This window comes from Castor canadensis, chromosome 17 (genome assembly GCF_047511655.1).
Source record: "Castor canadensis chromosome 17, mCasCan1.hap1v2, whole genome shotgun sequence".
In the NCBI taxonomy this organism is placed as follows: domain Eukaryota; kingdom Metazoa; phylum Chordata; class Mammalia; order Rodentia; family Castoridae; genus Castor; species Castor canadensis.
This window is the reverse complement of record NC_133402.1, coordinates 22986957-23009973: the sequence shown is the minus strand read 5'-3', so window position 1 is coordinate 23009973 and position 23017 is coordinate 22986957. Positions and strand designations below refer to the sequence as shown.

Below are 23017 nucleotides of genomic sequence, written 5' to 3'. Positions count from 1 at the left end.
AAAACCTCAGAAAAAAGAATGGAACATAAAATCTAATATTGCTGCTAGTTCTTTCTCTTCTTCTAGTTTTAAGGACCTGTTCACTGATATAGAAAAAAGGAAGGGACAGCTGGGCATTGCTGGCTTTGGCGTCTCTATGACTACAATGGAAGAAGTTTTTTTTCAAGTAAGTAATGATATATAAGGAAAGGCAGAGAAAAACGTCCTCTCCTAAAACTGTACTTTATGTTGAAAGGAATTCTCACTCTGTATCAAGCTGGTGTAGATGAATGAGTAGTATTAGATTGTTAGGAATGCTGAACTGTGAATCTTGGACATGTATGTCCTTTGCTCCCCTGGTGACCTGCTATGCATTGTGGGACTAGAGTGAGAACAGAGGTTCAAAGAGCTCAGGAAGGAGGAAATACTGCAAATATGGGGGCCAGTAAACTACATAAAACAGCTAACCTCAGGTACAGAATACCCAGGGTAAGGGAGTATTGGACAGAAAAAGTTATATGTGAAACTTGTGGGCATGGACATAGGTAACTCTGCCTTTAAGGGTAGAGGGGTTAGGATAGGCCTCAAGGATAGAAAAATTATGTGGTCATAAAAAAGTCCTGGATTTAAATTGGAGGTTTTACTAGTGATACCATTAAAATCTTGATTGAGTCATAGCACTGTAACCTACTTAGGTTGCATATAGTCTCTATTCTGGTATTAACTTACACTGTATGAAAATTAGGAGAAGCTAGCCTTCCTGAAGTCAGGGTATTATGTGTACTGATAATGGAAAGCAATTTGTTCAGCTATTCAATACCTCACAAAGTATTTTCTGAGGTCTAGACTTCATTCTCTCAGGCTGAGAAACAAACTTACTAGTTTCAGTTACTTCTTAGATTAATGATTCTCAGGATAACAAAGTAAGCTAAGAATACCACTTGATTAGTTTGAAACAAGAATAGCCAGAAGAAGATATTTTTGCCAGCTTCTTGTCTTTACTCCAATTCATTAAAAGTGTTATTTTTTTAAGATCAAAAGGAAGATGTGTGTACTGCCATATGCCTATATTCTCAGCTACTTGGGAGGAAAAAGTAAAAGAATGGTGAGTTTGAGTCCATCCTGAGAAAAAGTTAGCAAACCCTATCTCAAAAACAAAATAAAAAGAAAAAAGGTTGGGGTGTAGCTCAAGTGGTAGACTACTTGCCTAGCAATTGCAAAGCTCTAGGTTCAATTTCCACACCTCCCCCGCTGTCGAAAACAAGAAAGGACAATTTTATTTTCCTCAGAGAAAATAAAGTGAACATGTTGTGACCTTCATGTACTGCCTCCATGTAGTAAACTATATTTTTACTGTACCATAATTAAATATTTAATGGATTAGTGGAAACAACACAGATACCAGTGACAAATAAACTGAAGTTTTTGTCATGGCTATATCACATGCTATTTACTAGACTTTATACAGTTTATTCAATATCTTTAAAAGGAATTACTGTCTTGTAGATGCCAATTTTATAACAGATAAAGTCCAATGTCACAGTGAGTACCTCCCAAAGGCACCATGATGAACCAAAGAAAATGATAGAACTGGTTAAAACTTAACATTTGATGGGTTCCTATTATATATTGGATACCACTGTAAGTGCTTTCCAACCAGGCATGGTGCACATGCCTACAATCCCAGCTTTGTGGGAGGTGGAGATGGGAAGATCACTGTCTGAAGTTGAGCCTAGGCAAAAAAATGGAAGACCCTACCTGAAAAATAACTAAAGCAAAAAGGACTGTGGGTGTGGTAGATCACTTGTGTGGCAAGCACAGAGCCCTAAATTTAAACCCCTGTTGTCCCCAAATGCTTTCCATGTATTGGCACTGAATAATTATAATTCAAATAGGTTCTGTTATAATCTCCAGCTTACAGATGAAGAAATGCACAGAGATCTTACACAATTCCTATAGAAATAGGTTCTATAATTCCTACTTCTCCACAAAGCTAATAAACCAAGTCAATAGAATTTCTAACCAAGTCAAAATTTTTCTTATGGCTTTGAGTTCTCTGTAAAGAATATTTTCCCTATAAAAATATTACTTTTTATAGAAAAATTCTCAGCACACTTTCATTTAAATGTTCTTTCTTATTACAGAAGTTTAAAACTCTTACATAAGTTAATGATATCACTATTCTATAATTGTTTATGTGGAGGAAAATATTTCTAATCCTGAAATTAGACAATACTTATTTATATTTTTAGCATTCTTTTTACTTTACTCAGTTAAAATGAACTTTATTACATGAGATCAGGGATTATATCTAACATCCCTCACCCTGTTTTTAGTCCGTTATTTGACTGCCATTTATTTGAAATGCTTACTTTATGATTGTTAGATAAATGATCTGTTTCCAGCATTCCTGATCTAACCTTCAGATGTAGGATTTTTACTCATATTATAAGTTTATATATCCTAAAATACATTAATATTTGTTAGTCCAGGTTTTCCTCTTTATATTTGTTTTCTAAAAAATAGAAGTAGTTCTCTCTTGGTACATGCAAATATGTATATATTTTGGGCACTACTTTTTCTTGGCAAATTATTTGTCTTGACTCCAGAATTTTCCACGGAGTTTTTCATCATATCATCTGAAAAATTTTGTATTCTATTACCTATTAACTTTTTTTGTTTATTTCTCCTTTTTAACAAATTGTTCTGTATAATAACATTAAAAGTGAAATTTTATATATTAAAATGAACATTTGCACCAGAAAGCAAGACTTATGTTTCTAAATAAATAAATCAATAATTTATGGAACTCCCAAGAAAAAATTAAGTTCATAATAGTTTGAAAGTCTTTACTCAATTATCACAGAAACTGCAGATAAGGTAGGCAACATTGTAACAAGTATGTAAATGACTTGGATAATAAAATCTATCAAGTTAATTTTTTCTCTCTTGTGCTCTTACACACAAACTCCCCACTATATTCATACACATGTTTGTTGTTAATAAATAGAACAGTTTGAAGAGTGATGTCAGCATGATGGAAGACTAGCTCCCAACACTTATCAAACTTCACAAAAACAGCAAATGTAATAAACACCTGTAAACTGAAGTAACTAGCTTTGAGAACTTGTTAACTGAGTACAAAAGAACCTTTAGTAACCTAGAGATGCACAAAAACTGGTGGCTGTACATAAAAGCATAGGAAGTATATTACCTACATCACCTCATTCTCTAGTCTGGCATAGCTCAGCACAAGGGGAAATCTCAGTGTGCCATCTGACCATGGGGCAAAGAACAGGAAGAGCCACAAGTCATTCCCACTGTCACATAAAGCACAGTTTTTGCCTCCAATAATCTGGAGATGCTAACAGATGTTTGGAGTTCCTACCATTGTGCTCCCATCAAAAGAAGGAGTTGTCACTGCAGCCATGGACAAAGAGATGCCATTATGCCTCCCTGGAGAAGGAGCCAGAGCTGTAACACCAAAGGGCAAGATCCACCACTTTCCTGTCCTGTAACCTTATGTATACCCTCAGACTTGACACTAACACCACCACTGCAGGAAACATGCTTGCAGACTTTATTATGTATAAGTGCTCACATACTGGACCCCAGCACCAATGGGTCTTTTCAGCCATGTCTTCTCCTTATGTATGTGTGTAGGGTTGGGAGGGTGGGGAGAGAATAAGAGACCCTTAGCCTTCCCCCAAAGTACATGTCACTACCACAAACACCTAGAGTCTTAACATCCACAGTTTTTAATGAGGCTAATGTCAGCTGATGGAGCTAGAAAGACAACATTGTGCTGTTGCACCCACCCAAGAGCCACAGTCACTTATATCCTACCCAACTAGTACCCTTGTAGATTAAGTTCTTACCCTATTAAAACCAGTCCATAAATTTTGGAAAAGGTTAATGTTCTCTCATATGTACAGCCATATGAACAGGCATAAATACAAAGCTGCAGGACATATTTAAAAATCAAGGAAACATGACATCACCAAGGAACATAATTTTCTAATAACCAACTCCAAAAACAAATGGAGATCTAAGATCTGCATAACAAGGGGTTCAAAATAATTGTTTAAAGATGTTCATCAAGCTACAGAAGAACACAGAAAAAAGTAAGTCAGGAAAACAATAGAAGTTCAGCAGTAAGATAATTCATAAAAAAATCAAACAGAAATTATGGAGTTTATCCTTATCTCAACCAGCAAAAACCCTTGTTCCTTCCTATTATTGCTTATACTCTCTCTACAACAAAATTAGAAATAAGGGCAAAATAGTTTCTGCTGGGTATTGAGGGGGTGGGGGGAGTGGGAGGGGGCAGAGTGGGTGGTAAGGGAGGGGGTGGGGGCAGGGGGGAGAAATGACCCAAGCCGTGTATGCACATATGAATAATAAAACAGTAAAAAATAAAGTAAAATAAAAATAAATCATAAAAAAAAGAAAATAACATGAAAAATCCAAAAGGGCTTCAATAGTAGATTTTATATAGCAGAAGAGAGAATTGCTGAATTTTAATATAGGTCATTTGAAATTATCCAGTCAGAGGAGAAATGAGAAAAAAAAGAATGAAAGGAAGTTAAGAACTCTATTGGATTTATGAGACTGAAAAAGAACCAGTATATGAAATCTGAGAAAGAAAGTAATGGAGAGCTTTTTTAAAGGAACAATACAATATTCAGTTATGAAACTCAAAGCTTCCCTACAAGACCAACTCAAAGACTACACCAGAATATACTATAATCAAATGGTAACAATTCAAGGAAAAAGAATATTTTAAATACCACAAGTAAAAAGTTGTTCATCACATATAGGGGAACTTCCATAATACTATGTGAGTGGATTTCTCAGCAGGAAACTTGTGGACTGCAAGAGAATTGTTATGATGTATTCAAAGTATTGAAAGAAAAAAATGCTATCCAATAATATGTACAAAGCAAAATTGCTCTTTAAAAATGAAGAAGAGATACAAAAAAAAAAACTGATGGAATTTGTTATACCATTGGACCTGTCCCACAGGAAATGCCTAAGAAATTCTTCAAATTGAAGCATAAAACACACTAAAAACACCAAGGTAAAAGATATTAAAACATAGATTTCACTCATAGAGGTAAGTAGATAGATATATGTGAATTACTGTGACAATGAAATGCTTGTGTGTATCTTTAACCCTAATACAAAATAGGATACAAATTTGCTAATGGGTACACATATAAAACAAAGCTAACTCTAATTACAGCTACACAAAATGTTTGAAGGGTGGAATAAATGTAGAGCTTTTGTGCACAAGTTTTCATAAGTGTATTATAGCTGGTTATAACCATAATTATTTTATACAAGCTTTAATCTAATCAGGGAAAAATTATAATAGATAAGAAAAGATGAAGGTGAAATAAATCAGTACAAAATCAAATATAAAAGGAGACTACAAGAATGGAAGAGGGAAAAAAGCAACTTCAAAATAGATTTAAAAATGAACATAGATATTTGCTGACTAGAGATTCCAGAATGGCAACTAGAGGGAGGAAGCAGAAGGCATGCTTCCTAAAGTAAAATCTTGGAGAGATGCTGGAGAACACCTTGCAGGAAAAACCACCAAGAAGAGGTAAAACTCCAACACCACAACACCCTCAGCCTGCGCATAGCATCTCCACTCCATGTTAAACAGAGAAACCAGGAGGGCTCTCGTGCCACCAGATGCCAGTGCCTAACTTGGGAGAAGCAGACCACCAGGTGAGCTAAGAGGCACACAGTACTCCCACAGACAAACCTGTGCCAGATCAGCATAGCCCCATGGACAGACAAACTCCCACCCAGGGAAAAAAAACAAACTGAATAATAAACAAGCAGCTGAAAAAAAAAGACACGTACCAAAGAGAGTAGGGCACCCTGAGTGCTGAAGAGGGGGGAGAGGCAATCCCTCACAGAACTGTAAATAAGCTGGCTGGAGAAGGCAGGAGCGGCAGTACCCGCCCAGCAATCAGGAGCAGGAAATCTTGTAAAAGTGGCAGTGGGAGGAAAACACCACAGGAGAGGAGGGAAGTGTCACTTCCCATGTGAACTGTAAATACGTCAGCCTGAGAATGCGGGTGTAGGACCAACTCCCCTGGTGTACTTGAAAAGGGGAAAGCTTGTAGTAGTGGCATCCTGGCCCATGAGAACTCTAAGTAAACAAAGCCTGGGAGGCTAGGTGAGTGTTAAGCTCACTCCTGAGACCTACAGTCAATAAAGCCTGCAGCAACAGCTGGCTGACAACAGTGGACAGGTGAGCCTCAGATAGACATTCACAAAGCTGTTTCCAGACTCTTTTTTTTTTCTCTTCTTTTGATTAGACAACAACCTAAATACACCTGCATGCTGAAAAACTTACTGAAACTGTAATGCATCTGAACTTGGGACACTTTGTTGTGGTTTTTTTTTTTTTTTTTGCTTTTTTGGTTTTTTTCCTTTTGATGAAACAATGGCAGAACTACTTCTGAGACACCATCTCCAGGACTGGAGGCTGAGGGACTAACACCAAAAGTATTAAGACTGAAACTTTATTGCATTTGAACTTGGAGATTTTTTTTAATTTTAATATTATTTTTATTCATTTTTAATTCTAATTTTATTTTTTTAAATCCTCTCCCTGTCTTCATAGGCCTGTTTAGCTTACTGTTGATTAGTACGCTGTCTCTCCCTGTTTATATATTGACACAATTTTTTGTTTCTTTTGTTTTTTACTTTGTTGTTCCCTTTTTCTTTACCTTCTTTGCTTTCCCTCTCCTCTCACCCTTCCATTCTAAAAATCACCATTATTATTACAAGCTAGAAAATGCTTACTAGCACACAGTACAGGGACAGTAAGAATACCAAGGGTAATGATGGGAAGACAGACAAAACAGGGAAACCAGTTTCCCCACAGCAAAAATTAGTACAGGAACTAGAGGGAAATGAAGAAAACAGATACTCAGATCCAGACTCCAACAAAATGAAGATAAACTATGCCAAAGAACCCAATGAAGCCCACAAGAATAATTTAAAAGAAGACATACTACAAGTACTCAATGAGAATTTTATAGAGATGATACTGGATAGGGTCAACCAAAATGTACAGGAGACACTCAAGAAATTCCAAGACAACAAAAATAGAGAATTTGAAAAAGCAAAAGCAGAAATAAAGCAAACCATAGAAGCACTGGATAAACACCAAAGTGAAAGACAGAACACCATGAATAAACGGATAAATGAACTCAGGACAAAAATAGACAACATTAAAGAGGAAAACAGCCAGGATATGGAAAACCTCAGAAAAAAGAACGAAACAGAACTGCAAAACAAAACGGAAGGCCAATCCAGCAGAATAGAAAAAACAGAAGACAGAATCTCAGAACTTGAAGATGAAATGGTAGTTAAAGGAAAAACTGAAGAACTATTAAATAAACAACTCAAGACCTGTGAAAAGAAAATGCAAGAACTCACTGACTCCATCAAAAGACCAAACTTGAGAATCATGGGCATCGAAGAAGGAGAAGAGGTGCAAGCGAAGGAAATGCATAATATATTCAACAAAATAATAATGGAAAATTTCCCAAATCTAGAGAAAGATATTCCCATACAGATGCAAGAGGCCTCCAGGACACCAAACAGACCAGATCAAAATAGAACTACCCCACGACATATCAACATTAAAACAACAAGTTCAAAAACTAAGGAAAGAATATTGAAGGCTGTAAGAGAGAAAAAACAAGTAACATACAAAGGTAAACCCATCAAAATCACAGCAGACTTCTCAACAGAAACATTAAAAGCAAGAAGAGCATGGGGTGAGATCTTCCGGGCCCTGAATGAAAATAACTTCAACCCCAGGATACTCTACCCAGCAAAACTATCAATCAAAGTAGATGGAGCAATGAAAGTCTTCCGTGATAAGCAGAAACTAAAACAATATGTGACCACAAAGCCACCACTACAAAAGATTCTTCATGGGATTCTGCACACAGAAAGTGAAACCCAACTGAACCATGAAAAGACAGGCAGCACCAAACCACAGGAAAAGAAAAAGCAAGACAGTAGAGAGTAACCTCAACTTAGGTACACACAATCAAACCTTCAAACAACTAAGACAACTAAATGACAGGAATCACCACATACCTATCAGTACTAACGCTTAATGTTAATGGACTTAATTCACCCATCAAAAGACACCGCTTGACGAAATGGATTAAAAAGGAAGATCCAACAATTTGTTGCTTACAGGAGACCCATCTCACTGACAGAAATAAGCATAGGCTTAGGATGAAAGGCTGGAAGAAGATTTACCAAGACAATGGCCCCTGAAAACAGGCAGGAGTAGCAATACTTATCTCTGACAAAGTGGACTTCAAACCTACATTGAACAAATGAGATAAAGAAGGACATTCCATACTAGTAAAAGGGGAAATAGACCAAAAGGAAATAATAATCATCAATCTGTATTCACCCAATGTCAATACACCCAATTTCATCAAACATACCCTGAAAGACCTAAAAGCATATATAAACGCCAACACAGTGGTTGTGGGAGACTTTAACACCCCATTATCATCAATGGATAGGTCATCCAAACAAAAAATCAATAAAGAAATCCAAAATCTAAAATATGCAATAGATCAAATGGACCTAGTAGATGTCTACAGAACATTTCATCCAAGATCTACACAATATACATTCTTCTCAGCAGCCCATGGAACCTTCTCCAAAATAGATCATATCCTAGGGCACAAAGCAAGTCTCAGCAAATATAGGAAAATAGAAATTATACCGTGCATACTATCTGATCACAATGCAGTAAATGTAGAACTCAACAACAAAAGTAAAGACAAAAAACATACAAACAGCTGGAAATTAAATAACTCATTACTTAATGAAGAATGGATCATCGATGAAATAAAAGAGGAAAATAAAAAGTTCCTGGAAGTTAATGAAAATGAAAATACAACCTACTGGAACCTATGGGACACAGCTAAGGCAGTCCTGAGAGGAAAGTTTATAGCCATGAGTGCATATATTAAAAAAACTGAAAGATCCCAAATCAATGACCTAATGATACATCTCAAACTCCTAGAAAAACAAGAACAAGCAAATTCCAAAACAAATAGGAGAGAAATAATAAAAATAAGAGCTGAAATCAATGAAATAGAAACCAAAAAAACCATACAAAGAATTAATGAAACAAAAAGTTGGTTCTTTGAAAAAATAAACAAGATCGATAGACCCCTGGCAAACCTGACTAAAATGAGGAGAGAAAAAACCCAAATTAGTAGAATCAGGAATGCAAAAGGGGAGATAACAACAAACACCATGGAAGTCCAGGAAATCATCAGAGACTACTTTGAGAACCTATATTCAAAGAAATTTGAAAATCTTAAAGAAATGGACAGAAGAAATGGACAGTTTCTAGATACATACGATCATCCAAATCTGAACAAAGAGGAAATTAATCACATGAACAGACCTATAACACAAAATGAAATTGAAGCAGCAATCAAGAGTCTCCCCAAAAAGAAAAGTCCAGGACTTGATGGATTCTCTGCTGAATTCTATCAGACCTTTAAAGAAGAACTGATACCAACCCTCCTTAAACTGTTCCATGAAATAGAAAGGGAAGGAAAACTGCCAAACACATTTTATGAAGCCAGTATTACACTTATCCCAAAACCAGGCAAAGACACCTCCAGAAAGGAGAACTATAGGCCAATCTCCTTAATGAACATTGACATAAAAATCCTCAACAAAATAATGGTAAACCGAATTAAACAACACATCAAAAAGATTATTCACCACGACCAAGTAGGCTTCATCCCAGGGATGCAGGGGTGGTTCAACATATGAAAATCAATAAATGTAATAAACCACATTAACAGAAGCAAAGACAAAATCCACTTCATTATCTCAATAGATGCAGAAAAAGCCTTTGATAACATCCAACACCATTTCATGATAAAAGCTCTAAGAAAACTAGGAATAGAAGGAAAGTACCTCAACATTATAAAAGCTATATATGACAAACCTACAGCCAGCATTATACTTAATGGAGAAAAACTGAAACCATTCCTTCTAAAAACAGGAACCAGACAAGGATGCCCACTATCTCCACTCCTATTCAACATAGTACTGGAATTCCTAGCCAGAGCAATAAGGCAAGAAGAAGGAATAAAAGGAATACAAATAGGTAAAGAAACTGTCAAAATATCCCTATTTGCAGATGACATGATCCTATACTTTAAAGACCCAAAAAACTCTACTCAGAAGCTTCTAGACATCATCAATAGCTATAGCAAGGTAGCAGGATATAAAATCAACATAGAAAAATCATTAGCATTTCTATACACTAACAATGAGCAAACTGAAAAAGAGTATATGAAAACAATTCCATTTACAATAGCCTCAAAAAAACCCAAATACCTAGGTGTAAACTTAACAAAAGATGTGAAAGACCTCTACAAGGAAAACTGTACACTTCTGAAGAAAGAGATTGAGGAAGACTATAGAAAGTGGAGTGATTTCCCATGCTCATGGATTGGTAGAATCAACATAGTAAAAATGTTGATACTCCCCAAAGTAATCTACATGTTTAATGCAATTCCCATCAAAATTCCAATGACATTCATTAAAGAGATTGAAAAATGTATTGTTAAATTTATATGGAAACACAAGCGGCCACGAATAACCAAGGCAATATTCAGTCAAAAGAACAATGCAGGAGGTATCACAGTACCTGACTTCAAACTATATTACAAAGCAATAACAATAAAAACAGCATGGTACTGGCACAAAAACAGACATGAAGACCAGTGGAACAGAATAGAGGACCCAGATATGAAGCCACACAACTATAAGCAACTTATCTTTGACAAAGGAGCTAAAAATATACGATGGAGAAATAGTAGCCTCTTGCACAAAAACTGATGGGAAAACTGGTTAGCAGTCTGCAAAAAACTGAAACTAGATCGATGTTTATTATCCTATACCAAGATTAACTCAAAATGGATCAAGGATCTTAATATCAGACCCCAAACTCTAAAGTTGATACAGGAAAGAGTAGGAAATACTCTGGAGTTAATATGTATAGGTAAGAACTTTCTCAACGAAACCCCAGCAACACAGAAACTAAGAGATAGCATAGATAAATGGGACCTCATAAAGCTAAAAAGCTTCTGTTCATCAAAAGAAGTGGTCTCTAAACTGAAGAGAACACCCACAGAGTGGGAGAAAATATTTGCCAACTATACATCAGACAAAGGACTGATAACCAGAATATATAGGGAGCTTAAAAAACTAAATTCTCCCAAAACTAATGAACCAATAAAAAAATGGGCATGTGAACTAAACAGAACTTTCTCAAAAGAATAAATTCAAATGGCCAGAAAACACATGAAAAAATGCTCACCATCTCTAGCAATAAAGGAAATGCAAATTAAAACCACGCTAAGATTCCACCTCACGCCTGTTAGAATAGCCATCATCAGCAACACCACCAACAACAGGTGTTGGCGAGAATGCGGGGAAAAAGGAACCCTCTTACACTGTTGGTGGGAATGTAAACTAGTACAACCACTCTGGAAAAAAATTTGGAGGCTACTTAAAAAGCTAGACATTGATCTACCATTTGATCCAGCAATACCACTCTTGGGGATATACCGAAAAGACTGTGACACAGGTTACTCCAGAGGCACCTGCACACCCATGTTTATTGTGGCACTATTCACAATAGCTAAGTTATGGAAACAGCCAAGATGCCCCAGCACTGATGAATGGATTAAGAAAATGTGGTATCTATACACAATGGAATTTTATGCAGCCATGAAGAAGAACGAAATGTTATCATTCGCTGGTAAATGGATGGAATTGGAGAACAGCATTCTCAGTGAGTTTAGCCTGGCCCAAAAGACCAAAAATCGTATGTTCTCCCTCATATGTGGACATTAGATCAAGGGCAAACACAAGAATGGGATTGGACTATGAGCCATGATAAAAGCAATAGCACACAAGGGAGGGGTGAGGATAGGTAAGACACCTAAACAAGTAGCATTTGTTGCCCTTAACGCAGAGAAACTAAAGCAAATACCTTAAAAGCAACTGAGGCCAATAGGAAAGGGGACCTGGAACTAGAGAAAAAGTTAGATCAAAAAGAATCAACCTAGAAGGTAACACACATGGCCAGGAAGTCAATGCAAGTCAATGCCCTGTATAGCTATCCTTATCTCAACTAGCAAAAACCCTTGTTCCTTCCTATTATTGCTTATACTTTCTCTACAACAAAATTAGAAATAATTTTCAATGCCATCAAATTGCTTTTTATTTTTTATTTTTTTAAGTAAATTTTTCTTGTATTTCTTATATTTTCTTCATATTTCTATACAATATGATTTAACTGCTATCTCTTTTTTTTTAATTTTTCTTTTATTATTTGTATGTGCATACAAGGATTGGTTCATTTCTCCCACTGCCCCCACCCCCTCCCTTACCACCCACTCTGCCCCCTCCCTCTCCCCCCCCAATACCCAGCAGAAACTATTTTGCCCTTATTTCTAATTTTGGCCTCTTGTGTTTCCATATAAATTTAACAGTACATTTTTCAATCTCTTTAATGAATGTCATTGGAATTTTGATGGGAATTGCATTAAACATGTAGATTACTTTCGGGAGTATCGACATTTTTGCTATGTTGATTCTACCAATCCATGAGCATGGGAGATCTCTGAACTGTCTATAGTCTTCCTCAATCTCTTTCTTCAGAAGTGTATAGTTTTCCTTGTAGAGATCTTTCACATCTTTTGTTAGGTTTACACCTAGGTATTTGATTTTTTTTGAGGCTATTGTGAATGGAATTGTTTTCATATATTCTTTTTCAGTTTGTTCATTATTAGTGTATAGAAATGCTAATGATTTTTCTATGTTGATTTTATATCCTGCTACCTTGCTATAGCTATTGATGATGTCTAGAAGCTTCTGAGTAGAGTTTTTTGGGTCTTTAAGGTATAGGATCATGTTGTCTGCAAATAGGGATACTTTGACAGTTTCTTTACCTATTTGTAGTCCTTTTATTCCTTCTTCTTGCCTAATTGCTCTGGCTAGGAATTCCAGTACTATGTTGAATAGGAGTGGAGATAGTGGGCATCCTTGTCTGGTTCCTGATTTTAGAGGGAATGGTTTTAACTTTTCTCCGTTAAGTATAATGCTGGCTGTAGGTTTGTCATATATAGCTTTTATAATTTTGAGGAACTTTCCTTCTATTCCTAGTTTTCTTAGAGCTTTTATCATGAAATGATGTTGGATCTTATCAAAGGCTTTTTCTGCATCTATTGAGATGATCAAATGGTTTTTGTCTTTGCTTCTGTTAATGTGGTTTATTATGTTTATTGATTTTCGTATGTTGAACCACCCCTGCATCCCCGGGATGAAGCCTACTTGGTCGTGGTGAATAATCTTTTTGATGTGTTGCTGAATTCGATTTGCCATTATTTTGTTGAGGATTTTTGCATCAATATTCATTAAGGAGATTGGCCTATAGTTCTCATTTCTGGAGGTGTCTTTGCTTGGTTTTGGGATAAGTATAATACTGGCTTCATAAAATGTGTTTGGCAGTTTTCCTTCCCTTTCTATTTCATGGAACAGTTTAAGGAGGGTTGGTATCAGTTCTTCTTTAAAGGTCTGATAGAATTCAGCAGAGAATCCATCAAGTCCTGGACTTTTCTTTTTGGGGAGACTCTTGATTGCTGCTTCAATTTCATTTTGTGTTATAGGTCTATTCAGGTGATTAATTTCCTCTTGGTTCAGTTTTGGATGATCATATGTATCTAGAAATCTGTCCATTTCTTTTTGATTTTCAAATTTCTTTGAATATAGGTTCTCAAAGTAGTCTCTGATGATTTCCTGGACTTCCATGGTGTTTGTTGTTATCTCCCCTTTTGCATTCCTGATTCTACTAATTTGGGTTTTTTCTCTCCTCATTTTAGTCAGGTTTGCCAGGGGTCTATCGATCTTGTTTATTTTTTCAAAGAACCAACTTTTTGTTTCATTAATTCTTTGTATGGTTTTTTTGGTTTCTATTTCGTTGATTTCAGCTCTTATTTTTATTATTTCTCTCCTTCTATTTGTTTTGGGATTTGCTTGTTCTTGTTTTTCTAGGAGTTTGAGATGTATCATTAGGTCATTGATTTGGGATCTTTCAGTCTTTTTAATATATGCACTCATGGCTATAAACTTTCCTCTCAAGACTGCCTTAGGTGTGTCCCATAGGTTCCAGTAGGTTGTGTTTTCATTTTCATTGACTTCCAGGAACTTTTTAATTTCCTCTTTTATTGCATCGATGATCCACTCTTCATTAAGTAATGAGTTATTTAGTTTCCAGCTGTTTGCATGTTTTTTGTCTTTACTTTTGTTGTTGAGTTCTACTTTTACTGCATTGTGGTCAGATAGTATGCACGGTATTATTTCTATTTTCTTATATTTGCTGAGGCTTGCTTTGTGCCCTAGGATATGATCTATTTTGGAGAAGATTCCATGGGCTGCTGAGAAGAATGTTCAACTTGCTTTTTAAACTAATCTATATATTTAGATTACGTGGACTAGAAACTTGAGAAAAAAATCTGTTATACTAATATAATCTAATACATCTTGAGATAAAATACAGAAAAATATAGAAATTATAATACTGAAATGTTATAAAATAAAACCTGCAATTATCACTATTATTTCCTAAAATACAATACATTTTATAACTACTATTTCCTCAAAACAATAATGATACTATGTTAGACCTTTAACTTGGTTAAGTTCAGTTTATTTTACTCATCAGGGCTGGTAGTGTTGCTCAATGGTCAAGGCATGGCTAGCATAGCTGAGGCCCTACGTTCTCTCCACAGCACCACAAAAACACATTTTGCCTATCTTTTCTTTTAACTATTATCAAGGATTTAATTTAGTATAACAGTTTAGAATATGAAAAAATGAGAAGAAAAGAAGAAACATTTCCTGCTCCCCACACAGGAAATTGGATGAAGACCGCTTTACCCATCATTAATGTTAACATTGCATAAGCATTATTGTTTTTAAAAATTGCCTGATGTATCATTTATTGGAGTTTGTCCTTTGCTAAGTCATTTAATGTATCTGTGCTTCAATTTCACTCTCTGTGATGCTGTTTCAATGAATTAAAAATACTAAAATGCAAACCGTATTAGAACCACTCTTCTGCTTACTTTTTCATATTTTTTTATTTATTGAATGTTTGTGTGTGTTTATTGTCAGTAATATGGCAAGCTTCAGAGAGAATAATAAGGTACTCCGGGCATCTTCCTCAATGCTCCAAACCATAAGTGAAGACATGACCCAGGATATGATTTCACCCATTAATTTGGAGAGATCAGATGATACCTTGAATGGACACTCTAATATTTCATTTAATACTGGGGTGAGTGTATTCACTAAGATGCTAGTATATATTTTGGTGGGATAAAAACAATACCCTTTCTCTTTTTTAAATGTCTTTCCTTTTTTATTATTATGATATTATTGTACTGAAGTTACATTGTGACATTTACAAAAGTTCTCACAATATATCATAGTTAAATTCACTACTTCTATCATTCTCTTTTATCTCTTCTTCCCCCATTCCTGGAGAGTTTCAACAGGTCTAATTTTTTTCAAGTTTTCATACATGAGTACGTAATATTTTCACCATATTTACCTTCCTCCACACTTTCCTACCTCCTCCCCCACTGGTACCAACTCCCAAACAGGACCTGTTTTAACTTCCTGTTCTCCATTTTGGAAAAAGATATTTTTATTTACGATATCTATACAGAGAGTTTTATTGTGACATTTCCCTCTATTTCTCTCCTGTCTGACTTAGCCCCTTCTTTTTTTTTATTTATTTTTTTTCTTTTATTATTAATATGTGCATACAATACTTGGGTCATTTCTCCCCCCACCCCCACCCCCTCCCTTACCACCAAACAAAGCCTGAATAATAAACAAGGAACTGAAAAGGACATTCAGTATAGGGGGTGGGGTGCTCTAGTGCACCATAGAAGGGAGAAGGAGCAAGGAGCTGCTCTCCAGGCAAACTTATATTAAACAAAGCCTGCAAAAATGGCCAGCAGGCAAGCCCCTACATGAGAGAAGGTAGGAGGGGTAACAGCTGCTCTCCATGTGAACTTTTAGTAAACAAACCTGTAATTACTCAAACAAAACCTGTGAATGGAATATGCAAGAACTCACTGACTCCATCAAAACACCAAACCTGAGAATCATGGATATTGAAGGAGTAGAAGATGTACAAGCAAAAGAAATTCATAATATATTCAACAAAAGAATAACAGAAATTTTCCCAAATCTAGAGAAAACTATGCCCATTCAGGTACATGAAGCCTACAGAACACCAAACAGACTTGACCAAAATAGAACTACCCCATGACATATTATTAAAACAACAAGCACAGAGACTAGAGAAAGAATATTGAGCAATGTAAGAGAGAAAAAACAAAATACAAAGGTAAGCCCATCAAAATCACAGCAGATTTCTCAATGGAAACCTTAAAAGCAAGAAGACTATGGAGTGAGGTCTTCCAGGCACTGAATGAAAATAACTTCAACCTTAGGATACTCTACCCAGCAAAACTCTCATTCAGAATAGATGGAACAATAAAAGTCTTCAATGATAAGCAGAAGCTAAAACAATATATGACCACCAAGCCACCACTACAAAAGATTCTTCAAAGAATCCTGCACACAGAAAATGAAAAGAATACAAAACCACGAAAAGACAGGCAGTACCAAACCACAGGAGAAGAAAAGGCAAGAAAGTAGAGAGTAACGTTGATTTGGCTGTACAAAATCAAACCCTTAAACAACAAAGACGACTAAATGACAGAACTCACCATATACCTGTCAATACTAACACTAACTGTTAATGGACTTAACTCCCCCATCAAAAGCCACCGTTTGGCAAACTGGATTAAAAAGAAAGATCCAACAATCTCTTGCTTATAGGGGACCCATCTCATCAACAGAAACAAGCACTGGCTTAGGGTGAAAGGCTGGAAGAAGATTTACCAAGCTAATGGCCCCCAAAACAGGCAGGAGTAGCAATACTTACCTTGGACAAAGTAGACTTCAAACCTACATTTATTGAACAAGATAAAGAAGGACATTCCATACTAATAAAAGGGGAAATACACCAAAAGGAAATAACAATTATCAACCTATATGCATCCAACATCAATACACCCAATTTCATCAAACATACTCTGAAGGACTTACAAACATATGTAAACTCCAACACAGTGGTAGTGGGAGACTTTAATATCCCCCATCACCAACAGATAAGTCATCCAAACAAAAAATCAGTAAAGAAATCCTAGATCTAAATCACACCATAGATCGAATGGACCTAGCCGATGTCTACAGAATATTTCATCCAACATCTGCACAATATACATTCTTCTGAGCAGCCCATGGAACTTTCTCCAAAATTGATCATATCTTAGGACACAGAGCAAGCCTCAGCAAATATAAGAAAATAGAAATAATACCATGCATTCTATCTGATCACAATGCATTAAAACTAGAAATTAACAACAAAAACAGTAGTAAAAAACATGCAAACAATTGGAAGCTGAACAACACATTGCTCAATGATCAATGGCTCAATGACAAAATAAAACAGGAAATTAAAAGGCTCCTGCAAGTTAATGAAAATGAAAACATGACCTACCAGAACCTATGGAACACAGCAAAGGCAGTCCTGAGAGGAAAGTTTTTAGCCAGGAGTGCATATATTTAAAAGATTGAAAGATCTCAAATCAATGACCTAATGATACATCTGAAACTCCTAGAAAAACAAGAACAAGCAAAACCCAAAACAAACAGATGGAGAGAAATAATAAAAATAAGAGCTGAAATCAATGAAAAACAAACAAAAAAAATACAAAGAATCAATTAAAAAGTTGTTTCTTTTAGAAAATCAACAAGAATGACAGACCCCTGGCAAACCTGACTAAAATGAGAGAAAAAAAACCCAAATCAGTAAAATCAGAAATGTAAAACGGGGGACAATAAACACCATGGAAATCCAGGAAACCATCAGTGACTACTCTGAGAACCTATATTCTAATAAATTTGAAAATCTTGAGAAATGCACAGATTTCTAGATACTTATGACCATCCAAAATTGAACCAACAGGGTATTAATCACCTAAATAGATCTGTAACACAAAATGAAATTGAAGCAGCAATAAAGAGTCTCCCAAGAAAGAAAAGTCCAGGACCTGATGGATTCTCTGCTGAATTCTATCAGATCTTTAAAAAGAACTAATACAAACCCTCCTTAAACTGTTCCATGAAATAGAAAAGGGAGGAACCCTGCCTAACTCATTTTATGAAGCCAGTATTACACTCATCCCAAAACCAGACAGACACCTCCAAAAAAGAGTACTATAGGCCAATCTCTTTAATGAACATCGATGCAAAATCCTCAATAAAGTAATGGCAAACCGAATTCAACAGAACATCAGAAAGATCATTCACCATGACCAAATCAGCTTAATCCCAGGAATGCAGTGATGGTTCAACATATGTAAATCTAAAAATATAATATAGCACATTAATAGAAGCAAAGACAAAAACCACTTGATCATCTCAAAGATGCAGAAAAAGCCTTCGACAAGATCCAACACCACTTCATGATAAAAGCTCTAAGAAAACTAGGAATAGAAGGAAAGTACCTCAACATTATAAAAGCTATATATGACAAACTTACAGCCAACATCATACTTAATGGTGAAAAACTGAAACCATTTCCCCTAAAAACAGGAATGAGACAAGGATGCCCAGTATCCCCATTCCTATTCAACATAGCACTGGAATTTTAGAGCATTAGGCAAGAAGAAGAAATAAAAGGAATACAAATAGGTAAAGAAAATGTTTGCAGATGATATGATTCTATGCCTTAAAGACCCAAAAAACTCTACCCAAAAACTCCTAGATACCATCAACAGCTACAGCAAGGTTGCAGGATATAAAATCAACTTACAAAAATAATTAGCTTTTCTATACACCAATAATGAACAAACTGAGAAAGAATATATGGAAACAATTCCATTTACAATAGCCTCAAAAAATTGAATACCTAGAAGTAAACTTATAAAGGATGTGAATGACTGCTATAAGGAGAACTACAAACCCCTGAGGAAAGAGATTGAGGAAGACTACAGAAGGTGAAAAGATCTCCCATGCTCATGGATTGGTAGAATCAACAGAGTAAAAATGACTATACTACCAAAAGCAATCTACATGTTTAATGCAATTCCCATCAAAATACCAATGACATTCATCAAAGAGATTGAAACATCTACCCTAAAATTCATTTGGAAACACAAGAGACTGCAACTAGCCAAGGCAATAACTCAGCAAAAAGAGCAATGCTGGAGGTATAACAATACCTGACTTCAAACTATATTACAAAGCAATAGCAATAAAAAGAGCATGGTACTGGCACAAAAACAGACAAAAGACCAGTGGAACAGAATAGAGGGCCCGATATATATCCACACAACCATGCCCACCTTATTTTTGACAAAGACGCTAAAAATATATGATGGAGAAAAGACAGCCTCTTCAACAAATGTTGCTGGGCAAAGTGGTTAACTGTCTGCAGAAAAGTGAATCTAGAGCCACGTTTATCTCCCTGTACTAGTATCAACTGAAAATGGATCAAGGACCTTAATATCAGACCCAAAATTCTAAAGTTGGTACAGGAAAGAGCAGGAAACACTCTGGAAGTAATAGGTATAGGCAAGGATTTCCTCAATAAAACCCCAGCAGCTCAGCAACTAAGAGAAATTATACACAAATGGGTCGTCATAAAACTAAAAAGGTTCTGCACAACAAAAGAAATGATCTCTAAACTGAAGAGACCACCCACAGAGTGGGAGAAGACTATTTGCCAGCTATATATTAGACAAAGGACTGATAACCAGAATAGGTAGGGAACTCAAAAAACTAAACTCTCCCAACATTAATGAACCAATAAAGAAATGGGCAACTGAACTAAACAGAACTTTCTCAAAAGAAGAAATTCAAATGGCCCAAAAACATATGAAAAAATGCTCACCATCTCTAGCCATAAGGGAAATGCAAATCAAAACCACACTAAGATTCCACCTCACCATGTTAGAATAGCCATCATTAAAAACACCACTAACAACAGGTGTTGGTGAGAATGTGGGGGAAAAGGAACCCTAATACACTGCTGGTGGCAATGCAAACTAGTGCAACCATTCTGGAAAAAATTTGGAGACTTCTTAAAAATCTAAGCATAGATCTGTCATATGATACAGCAATCCTACTCCTGGGGATATACCAAAATAAATGTGATACAGGTTACTACAGAGTCATTTGCACACCCATTTTTATTGCAGCACTACTCACAATAGCCAAGTTATGGAAACAGCCAAGATGCCCCAGTACTGATAAATGAATTAAGAAAATGTGATTTTTATACAGAATGGAATTTTACTCAGCTTGAAGAAGAATGAAATCTTATCATTCACAAGTAAATGGATGGAACTGGAGAACATCATTCTGAGCAATGTTAGCCAGGCTCAGAAGACCAAAAATCATATGTCCTCCCTCATATGCAGACTTTAGATCTAGGGCAAATACGGCAATGTGGTTCGACGTGGGTCACATAATAAGGAGGAAGCACACACGGGAAGTTTGGGGATACATAAGAAACTCAAAACATGATAGTTTGATGTCTTCACTGCAGAGGAACTAATACAGAAACTTTAAAGCAATAGAGGTGAGTAGCAGAAGGGGATCAGGAACCATAGAAAAGGCAAGGATGAGATGAATCAACTTGGGATGTAACACATTTGTACATGGAAGCAATGCTAGGAATCTCTCTGTATAGCTATCGTTATCTCAACTAGCAAAAAACGCTTTGTCTTTCTTACTGTTTATACTGTCTCCTCAACAAAATTAGAGATAAGGGCAGAACAGTTTCTGCCTGGAAGTGAGGGCTTGGGGGGGAGAGTGAGGAAGCAGGGGGTACTGGGGAGAAATGGCCCAAACAATGTATGCACATATAAATACACGAATAAAAGAAAATAACTCAAAGTGAATTAAAAGAAACAGATGAATAAAATTAGCGAGACCATGCAGGGTAGAAAGAGGAAATCAATAAAGATACAGAAATCCTGAAAAGCAATCAATGTGAAATAAGTAGCTTGATAGTCCAAATAAAAACCTCAATCAAAAGCTTTGCTAACAGTAGAAAAAGTTGAAAATAGTGCTGGTGGAGTGGTTCAAGTGGTAGAGCATTGGCCTAGCAAGGTGTATGTGCTGGGTTCAAACCCCAATACTACAGAAGTTCTTCGTGCTTGCTTCAGCAGTACATATACCAAAATTAGAACAATGCAGAGACACTATTATCATGGCCCCTATGTAAAGATGACATGCAAATTTGTGAAGTGTTCTATAAAAAAAAGTTGAAACTAGTGCATCAGGAACAAAAGACAAAGTAGAGGAATTAGATCAAGCAATCAATTACCATGAAAAATGCCAAGAGTATATGAAAGGGACATTCAAGGCTTCAGGGAAACAATCATAAAGCCAAATCTATGAATCATGGGGCTAGAAAAAGGAGAAGAGATACAAACTAAAGGCATAGCTAACTTATTCAATAACTTTCCCAGTCTTGAGAAAGGGAGGTGCTTCCATGTTCAGGAGGCTTACAGAATACCAAACAATCAGGACCAGAAAAGAAATACCACCAGACTTATCATAATCAAAACACTTAATATACAGAACAAAAAAAGAATACTGAAGGTTGCAAAAGAGAAAAGACATGTCACATACAAAGAAACTCATAAGAATAACAGCAGATTTATCAATACAATCTCTAAATGCAAGAAGGTAATGGAAAGAGATATATCAGGCCCGGAAAGTAAACAACCGTCAACCTAGACTAGTCTACCTGGGAAAACTATCCTTCCATAGTTGCTTGTTCCTTTCTAACAGGTGAGGTGGAATCTTAATGTGGTTTTGATTTGCAATTCCTTTATGTCCAGGGATGTTGAGGATTTCTTCATGTGTTTTTGAGTAATTGGACTTACTCCTTTGATAAAAACCTCTGTTCAGATCATTTGTCCATATTTTCATTGGGTTATTGATTTGGGGGATTTTAGGTTTTTTGAGCTTCCTATAAAAGTTATTAAGCCTTTGTCAGTTATATAGCTGTCAAAAATTTTCTCTCATTTTATGAGCTGCCACTTTAATCTGGTATCCATTTCTTTTGGTGTGCAGAAGCTTTTTAGTTTTATGGAGTCAAATCTGTCAATCCTGTGTCTTAGTTGCTGAGCTATTCAAAGTTATTGCCTGTGCCTGTAACATTCAGTGTATTCCCAACTCTTTTCTGCACTAGTTTCAAATTTTCAGTTCTTATATTAAGGTTCTTAATATACTTTGAGTTGATACTTGTATAGGGTGAAAGGCATGGATCTAGTTTCAGTTTTCTGCATGTAGATACCTAATTTTAAAAGCAACAGTTGGTGATTTCTCCGTTGTTTGTTTTGAGCACCTTTGTCAAAAATCAGATGGCATTGGTGTGAGGATTCCTATCTGGGTCTTCATGTCTGTTTTTGTGTCTGTACCATGCTGTTTTTATTGCTATGGCTCTGTAGTATAGTTTAAAGTCCAGTATTGTGATAATCCCAGTGTTGCTCTTTTTGCTCAGTATTGCCTTGGCTATTGGTAATCTTTTGTGCTTCCAAATGAACTTGAAATTTGATTTTTCAATCCCTGTGATGAGTGTCATTGGAATGTTGATGAGAATTGCACTGAACATGTAGATTGCTTTGCTTAATATGGCCATTTTCACAATATTGATTCTGTCAGTCCATAAGCATGGGAGATCTTTCCTTCTTCTGTAGCCTTCTTCAGTTTCTTTCTTCAGTGGTTTATAGTTTTCATTGTAGAGGTCTTTCTCTTCCTTTTTTACATTTAT

The 23017-nt window shown here is 36.0% G+C and overlaps 1 protein-coding gene and 1 non-coding gene across 2 annotated transcripts in view; both read left to right on the top strand.

The window, feature by feature from the left end:
* Positions 1 to 23017, top strand: part of LOC109675725 (phospholipid-transporting ATPase ABCA3-like) — a 171441-nt gene that overhangs the window by 86914 nt on the left and 61510 nt on the right. The window contains 3 exon segments of the mRNA XM_074059288.1: positions 67 to 166; positions 2855 to 2859; positions 15259 to 15421. Coding sequence (XP_073915389.1) covers positions 67 to 166; positions 2855 to 2859; positions 15259 to 15421 — 268 coding nt within the window.
* LOC141418679 (U6 spliceosomal RNA) lies at positions 21389 to 21497 on the top strand. The gene has a single exon (XR_012443339.1). It is a non-coding gene; the product is annotated as a U6 spliceosomal RNA (small nuclear RNA).